The sequence below is a fragment of the Vulpes vulpes genome, chromosome 13 (genome assembly GCF_048418805.1).
Source record: "Vulpes vulpes isolate BD-2025 chromosome 13, VulVul3, whole genome shotgun sequence".
In the NCBI taxonomy this organism is placed as follows: Eukaryota; Metazoa; Chordata; class Mammalia; order Carnivora; family Canidae; genus Vulpes; species Vulpes vulpes.
In genome coordinates this window covers 114,379,678-114,388,305 of record NC_132792.1, presented here as the reverse complement: position 1 = coordinate 114,388,305, position 8,628 = coordinate 114,379,678, and the positions used below count along the sequence as shown (strand labels likewise).

The 8,628-nt window shown below is 46.0% G+C and overlaps 1 protein-coding gene across 1 annotated transcript in view; it reads right to left on the bottom strand.

Annotated features, from left to right (window-relative positions):
- Positions 1 to 490: 490 nt before the first annotated feature.
- Positions 491 to 8,628, bottom strand: part of SETBP1 (SET binding protein 1) — a 357,184-nt gene continuing 349,046 nt past the window's right edge. The window contains exon 6 of the mRNA XM_072732276.1: positions 491 to 1,245. Coding sequence (XP_072588377.1) covers positions 626 to 1,245 — 620 coding nt within the window. The 3' untranslated portion in view covers positions 491 to 625. The remainder of the gene's footprint in view (positions 1,246 to 8,628) is intronic.

The window sequence follows — 8,628 nt, the reverse complement described above, 5'->3', positions numbered from 1 at the left end:
TAAGTTAATGAAAAGGTATATGGAAGTACATGGGGACAAGGAAAACTAGGAGGAACAGACCACGCTCAGCATCCGTGTGTGGTACGGGGGAGGCGTACGGGAGGGTATGGACGCATGTCTAAGGTTGCCTATCACTAGAATTCCACCTTCTGATGACGAATCCATCTGAGCAACTGTATGGTTAACGGAAAGATTCAGGTCACCTGAAGATGATGTTGGTGCCCCAAAGCCTAGAGCCGAGCTCGGAAAACCAAACTAAAAGGCAAAAAGCAATGACGCGGAAATGGGTCACAACAAAGCCAGTCGAGAAATCTGCAGCTTTTCCTCCCCTTGGAATGTTCCCTAACCGACGGTGCTTCCCTTGCCGTTTCCCGGCCAGCGCGCTCGGGGCGCGGGCGGGCGGGGCCGGGGCCGGGCCGGGCCGGGCCGGGCCGGGGGCGCGCCGCCCGCTGTCTCCTCCCCCGCGGAGGGTCCGGGGCCGCGGTGGGGCGCGGTGGGGCGCGGACGGGCGGCTGCGGCCGGCGGCCCCCTGCTCGGCGCTCCCGAGAGCTCCGGAGGGCTCGACCCCGGGCGTCCCCGCCCCGGCTCACGGCACCGCCGGCGTGTGGTGCCCCCCGCAGCCACCCTAGGGGAGGCCCTCGCTCTCGCTCCCTCGGGACTTCCTCTGCCGCTTGGCCTTCACCTCCTCCTCCGCGGGCAGGGGCGGCTGCGGGGGCGGCTGCTGCGGGGGCTGCGCGGGGGGCGGGGGTCTGTGCTTCCGCTTGCCCCCCCCGCGGGGGGCCTTGGGCAGCGGCGGCGGCGGCGGCGGCGGCGGCGGGGGCGGCGGGGGCAGGGGCGGCGGCGGCGGGGGCAGGGGCGGCGCCTCGCGGGCCATGTGGATGACCGCCTCGATGGTGGCCATGATCGTGTCCTGGGCGGCCGCCGGCTCCAGCGCGAGCGGGCTCAGGCTCGGCTTCTGCCCGCGCTTGCTGGGCAGGTCGATGCACTTCTCCAGCACCGGCATTTGGTCCCTGGAGTCCTCGTCGAACGGGGTGGGCTGCTTGCGGGGACGGCCCCTCCTCTTCTTGACGAAGTTGTTGCCCGTCTTGGATTGTCTCTGCAGCCGCTTGGCCTTCAGGATCTTGTTCACGTGGTCCAGGTTCTTCTTGGTGGACAGGATCTTGGTGTAGTTGCACATCTTGCGCACCTCGCACTGGATGGCCTCGATCTCGCGCCGCTTGAATCGCTTCTTCAGGGAGGAGCTGGCTGCGGGAGGGGAAGAGAGGACAGTGAGCAGGGAGGGAGGCGGGAGGCGCGCTGCGGAGGGCGGGCCCACACCCGCGGGCTGGGCTGCTCCTTCCCCTTTGGCCACGAAAGCGGAGAAGGGAAAAGGACAAACACCGGTTGAATGACTTACGGGTTCGCGGCCTTGCTGGCTATGCCACTTTAATCTTCACCACGGTTCTGTGAAATGCTCTGGTTTCCGTTTTTTAAGACTTAGAAACCGAGGCCGGCATCACGTAGGAAGATCTACCCTGGAGGTCAATGTCAGAATCAATGTTTCCATTACCTTTCCCTATTATGACTTTTATTTCTTATTCAGCCCTTTGACATTTGATCTGATTCAATTTAGGATTAGGTTATGCTTTCGCTTTTTGTAGAAGAAGCCAAATGGAAAGAAAGAAAGAAAGAAAGAAAAAAAAAGACAAACAGTCCTTTTTAACAGCAGTCCGCATCATTCGTGTGTACTACCAACCTCAAAAAAGAGATGCCGTGACCTCACCAGGAATAGGTGGGTGAGTGAACCTACTTATCTCTAACCCTCCTCCACTGACGGAAGGGAGGGTTATTCTCTGGGACACTCTATGTGGGATTACACCACCTAATTGTTGCCCCCGATGTTCTGGACTTGTCAAGTTTCCTGGTGGTGTCCAGCTGACCGACTCCTTCTTTACCAGTTTAACCCCTGGAAACCTCAAGGGAAATCAGCTAGCCCTTTCTGAGAATCATTTACACTCCTGCTACTGGGCTGTTTGTTGTTTGCAAAGAGCCTTTTTCATGTCCCAGTGGCCAGAGGCACCTGCATCCTCGGAGTCAAACTTACAGTCTCTGCAAGTCCCCAGTCCTGCCACCACTAAATGGCCTTCAGAACTGCTTCATTGGGAAGTCTGGACATTTGGAAGCTCAAGACGTAGCAGACCTTCCCTCCGTTAGGTCATTCTTTCTCCCTGTGCTGTTCCTGAGTAGGCACATATGTACATCCACGTATACACACACACGTGCGAACACACACACACATACACACACGGGCCCTCACACACACTCTGCTGTCCCATCTTCACACTGACCCCTCCCTTTTTATGAACTTAAGAAATGTGTGCTCACTTCATTTTTTCCTGCTGTGATACATCCTGGATGCTCCACCCCAAAGATGCCCATGGAGAAGACGCTGGCTCTACTACACATTATGAGGCCACAAGGAAATGTGTTTCACTTTAGCATCATGGTGTGTTTGTTATTCCATGTTTTTTCAACCAGCAGAGAAGTGGAATAAATCTCTCAAGGGAAATAAGGAACAAAATGCTGAAAACATGGATCCCACTCTCGCTTATTCTTGGGCACTCCCACTTTATTCCTTTCCCTTGCTTTCCCCTCTTCCTCTCCCAGGCTATGCCTGACACAGACCTCCAGGAGGGGATTATTTGATGTTATTTACGCCACTAGCTTTATGGACTGGGAAGCTCTGAGTTCCACAGGACAGGTCAGAGTGTTACTGCTTTTGGCCCAAGGTCATTGTAAGTCTTACTGAGCGATGAATAACTACCGAACAATCTTTAAAATAAGTTATAAAGATCAAAATAGAACAAAGCCAGAGTGAGCTTCTGAGTACAAAAATAAAATGTTTGTAGTTAGTGTTGTGAAAGAAAAACGTTGCTCGATTGTAAGTTCTCAGATGCAGGGACCAATTTTTGTCCATTTTTTACGTCCCTCACAGAGCGCAGCAGGGTGCCTTTCACATGGACAAGATTTAAAAATTGTTTTTGGACTGATGAATCACACTAATCATTGCTGCCTTCTAGTCACAGTCTTCTCTAAAAGAGATCTAAGTTTGGATTTTTAGAGTAACCACTGCAGGTATAGTGACAGTAAGAGCTAGCAGGCCTCTGTGTCCGAGCCAGGCAATCTACCTCGTCCACACACTTGATGAGTAAATGAGAATGAGTCAAAAGTGCTCCACAAGACCTCTGGCATTATTCCAAATACAAATTCCATTTGCAGCTTACCTTCGCGTTCTCTTATATCATCTTTGGGGGAAGAAAACGCGATGTGATGTATAATATAGCATACAGGTAGAAAGTAAGACATTTTAGGCAATTAATTAGCTGGCAATATTTGACTGAGAAAACCTTGAGCGGGAAACTCTATGAGCTGCAGGTCATTGGGGATAGCCAGTGCTTGTCTCTCTCAGGGTTTTCTTTTGAGCATCAGGTGCCAAAAAACAAACCAAAAAAGGAACCTCATAGATAATACCATATTCGGTAATTTGTTATATGCTGTACAATATTGTATTAAACTTTGGCACTGAAAAGTGATTATGAAATAAGTTACCTCTGAGTAGTGTAAACGTACCAAATGGTACGAAAAATATCATTACCAACTCCTTTGCACCCACCATTTACTTACACCATAGATACATTAATATTTTATTTTTATTTTATTTTTTAAGATTTTATTTATTTATTCATGAGAGACCCAGAGAGAGAGAGGCAGAGTCGCAGGCAGAGGGAGAAGCAGGCTCCCCGTGGGGAGCCTGATGTGGGTCTTGATCCCAGGACCCCAAGATCACAACTCGAGCCGAAGGCAGATGCTCAACCACTGAGCCACCCAGGTGCCCCCTGAACATTATTTTTTTAAAGAAAGAAAATATTACAGAGTCAGCTAAGTTAGTGCTCCCCTCTCCATTCCCATCCCATCCCATGGTCGTATTTATACTTTTACTGCATGTGCATGAAGCCATATTAGGAAAAATTACCAGGCTGAAACCACCTAATGCTGGCGATGCTGTAAGGAAATGGGGACCCTTGAATGCACTGTTGGTGGGAGGGAGTGTAGACTCATCTAACCCTATTGGAGGGCAGCTGGGCAGTGAGCACGAGACAGAAGATGGGCTTTGCTCAATGCCCCAGAGACTGCTGGCCAGGCTGCCTGCTTTACTCATTTGTAACAGGAGGCCGAGGATGTCTAAAGATGTTCCTTGAAGCTCAGAAGACTGAAAACAATCTCAATGTTAAAGAGATAATCAATCGTGATATTCAAACAATGGAATATTATACCTATGTCAAGAGGAAGAAGCCACACATAGTGTATCAATGTGGTTAAATCTTTAAAAAAAAAAAAAGGGTGTTGAATAACAAAAGTTAAAAAAAAAAAAGTACTTGTAAATATACTAGTTATAAAACTTTAAAAGCATACAGATCCCTTGAATTTTGATTCCAATGTCCACGTGTGGAGGTTTAAGAAACTATAATACAGAAGCTCAATTGTGAGCCAGAGACTAGCTGGATGAGATTTCATGCTTTCTTCTATCCAAAGCTACGCCGTGGCACTTCAGTAAGCCTCTAGAGGAGTGCTGGCCAGTAGAATTTCCTATGGTGGTGGAAACGTTCTCTGTCTGTGCTGCCCCATTTGGTAGCCCCCAGCCACACGTGGCTACGAAGCACCTGAAGTGTGGCTAGCGTGACTGAGAAAATGCATTCTAAATTTAACTCTCTCCATGTGGCTATGCCTACCTTACCGTAGGGCCGCTCAGCTTTAGTCCCGGCCAGCACGAAACAGAGAGGTACACCAGGTTCATTCAGTAGAACACAGACGTACGTGGGAGACTCTGGGCAAAACACCTGTGCCTTTAACAAATAAGATGCAAGGAGAGAAAGGCAGGGGAGGGAGTGGGACTGTAAATTAAAAGAGATGTAAGAGCTAAAATGACCATATTTTGGGGCCAATTTAAACAAACTTGTCAAAAGAGGTATTTCTTGAATTCTTGGAAATATGAACACTGTCTGGGCACCTCATGATCTTATTTAACTACTGTTTATTTTCTTAGGTGTGATAATTGCATTATGATACTTTTTTTTTTAAAGCACCAATCTTTTAGAAAGATTTGCTGAATTACTATAGATGGAGTCACATGGTATCATCTGGGATCAGCTTCAGAATAACCAGGAAGGGAGGAATTAAGTAGAAGTACTGATGAAATAAGAGTGAATTGATATTGTTGAGGCTGAGTGACAGATACACAGAGGTTTATTATGCTATCCTGCCTACATTGGTGTATATTTCGGTAATCCCATAATGCATGGTTAAAAACCCATAAATGGTAGGCGGCAATAAAATGTCTGTTTTAGAATCTTAGGACTGTCGGGTGTTCTGGTTTTCACTCTCTTGGGCTCTATCGCACCTAAATAATTTTTGATAAGGGTAAGAAATGTCCTCAGTGAAAGGCATGCATCATCCCCTAGAAAATTCCTGCTGGGAGCTGCCCTCCTGGCTTAATGGGATGGGAGAAGGAATGAGAGATCTGGGTTTTATGCTGTGATCAACTGAATAAACATATCAGGACCCAATCTCCATTGAGGCCATCAGGTGTTAATACTTAATTTCCCTCTTTCCTTTTTACATTAATAACTTTGGGGGAGGGGTTCACAGCTACTGAATATCTGAATTTTATTCTGTCCTTATATGTATAATCCATATATTTCAGCTCAGGTTTGTTACCCCTGCGTATGGAGCTTAGAAGAGTGCAGGGCAGCTGGAAACCAGTTGGAACGAGGATGAACCTCTTAGCCCCTCCGGATCTCTTTTTCTTCATCTGTTGTGTTCGATAGTCAGACTAGGTGCTCTCAAAACTCCCTTCTAGATTTAAAGATTGCTGTCATTCTTTCCTTTTCTCATTATCAATCGCCTCCCCAAATGTGAGGTGGCTTTCTACAACGTTTATTCCCTCTAATGATTTTGAAACCCTAGTGGTGGAGGGGGGAGGACTTTGGACTTGGCAGAGTATGATATTCACAAATCTTTCTCCTTATTGCTTATGATTTCATTGTCCCTCTAAATGTTTTCAGATTTTTCTCTCTTCAAATTGTTTCATTATTAGACAGTAATTTCTGGGCTCTTGCAGCAAAGATTGATTCCATATTTGCTCTCCTTCTTCTAATGGTCCCATATCTTGCCTGTTCTTTGTTAGTTTTAGAAAATAATTATGAGTGGCCAGGGCAAAATGAAAATTCACGTCTTCGTAACTGCAGAGCAAATCATCTTCTAGACCTTTCTCTGTATTTAAAATCGTCATACAAATGGTTGATGTGGCTTTGGGGCCTAGATCTAGCTTTTCTATCTTTCTCTTCCCATTATCAGAAGATTGGCTCATCAGCATTTGTTGATTTTGTTACATCTTTTATGATAATCAAAGGCTAGACTTAGCGCTATGTTTTGCATTCTGACTTTGCGGACACAAGGCAGGCACTGTGAGGCAGACAAAGGTTAACAAGGCTTCAGTTATACAGAAAGGTCCCCTCAAGTAAGTGCTAACGGTTTGCTACTTTGTGCAAAGTGCTACTTTGTTTTGCATGTGCAAGACACACCCTAGTTTACAAGAAAGTTTGGGGTACATCAGAGAAGGGAGTAAATTCATATCTAGATTTTTTGTTTTGTTTTGTTTTGTTTTTCATATCTAGATTGATTAGAGTGTTTCTTGCTGTTGAAATATCCCCCTGGCCGGGGAGTGGAGTGGGTAGTACTGGGGATTTCTGAACTGTCTGGTGTTGCCTTCCAGGGTGGAAAGGACTGGAACACTATCTTCCCTCAGTTAAGGCAGAGAGCAGAATGAACCACACTGGATGGGGATCCAAGTTAAGATCCTTCCAAGGCAAAAGCCGCGTCTTTTCTTTGCACTCCCAGAGTCCCCAGTACAGGTCCATTCACACAGCGGTACATGTCCTGGTATACGGTACATGCTCAGCAAATACAAACTCAAGGGAATTCACTTGTTTAATGCTCTCCCATGGAATCGTGGGGTTTTTTTTTGTTGTTGTTTTGTTTTGTTTTTGTTTTTTAACTTTGTACTTAACTCAGTAATGATCTCTTGTTTTCCTAATGCTGCCTTTTATTTTTTTAATGGGATGTATGAAACAATTTGCCTTGGCATGCACACGTTCTTCCTTTTTCCTTAGAATTTAACCTTATAGAATCCCGGCCTTAAAGGCTCTTTTACAAAAAGATGGCACATGGCCTCTGCTGGTGAGGCCTCTGCAAGGCAGGGCACATCTGAGTAGCTGCTGGTCATCAGCCTAAGTGCTAAAGTACTGCTTTCCAGTTTCAAAACTGTAATTTAGAATTAAGAGTTAGCAGATGTGGGAGATTTGTCACACTATAAAGGTGCTTCCATTCTGTTTTTCAAGTCATCTTAATACAGTTTGGGGTTTCTCCGGAAATGTGACTAGCTTGTTGGAAGCACAGTACCTGCTTGATTCTTGCGGGACAGCTTCTACTTTGGGGCTTTATTGTGAAGGAACTTATCTTGGCAGCAATGGCTTGGGGGACTCTGGTTTTGTTTTGCTCTTACTTCACATTCTCCCCAGACGAGTGATGGTTGGAGGGGAAGTGGTCCTTTTGGCTGATGGAGAAATGAAGTATGTGGGGTGCATGTTTATATGGGGAGCTCTGAAGAGGCAAGAGCCACCAGGGTGCCTCCCCTAGATTTTCTGGGAGGCATTATTGGCATTAGGGGTTCAGGAACTTGCCTCACACTCTCCTGCCTCTGCAGCCCTGCCCATACTGGCCATACCTTCTGTGCCTCTCCAGCCCCCATCACCTCTTCATTCAGCCACTTCCTAGTGGAGTGCACATTCCCCATGGAGGAGACTATCTCCTCGGCTATCAGAAAAACATATTAGTAGTTTTGTAAAAATATTTTTATTTATATTTTCTCTAAAAAATAAGAGCTAAATTAAGTATTCTAATGCTTCATATTTGGAGCAACTGTGATGTCCTTATTTGGACTGTAAATCAGATGGTGTGTCACCTGTCACAGTTGGGCAGGAGGTACCCATGAGAGGGAGAGGCCACATTTATTTAAAGGGTTGACAGGCATCCCATCAGTTTATTACCTCTGGGTTGTTGCCATGTCCCACATTCAAAACGCTATGATAGGTCAGCCTCCTGATTCATTTCAGGAAATCAAGGTCTTTAAAAAGAAAAAAAAAAATACTTTGAAATAAGATCAGGAATATCCATGAAATAAGTTATATGCCATGCAGAGTTTTACTGGTTTCCCTTAGCAAACTGTGTAAGAATTGCCATTTTCAGAGATGAATTTTGGCAATTTCTTGGATATAAAAGACAAGGGTTCTAAATGTTCTCACCTTTTCTGTGCTGTCAATGGGCTGTCAGTAAGAAACACAAACAAAAACTTAATGTCTCATTAGGGCAAAATGGGCAAGAATGTAACTGCTTTTAGGAAGAAACTCATACTAGAGGCAGCATTTTTGAAAACTGATTGAAAATGTTTCCACTGTTTGGCAATTTTGTTGCTGAAACGATGTATTGTAACATATAAAATCCCTTAGGTCTGCAAATTAAAAAATCCTGTAA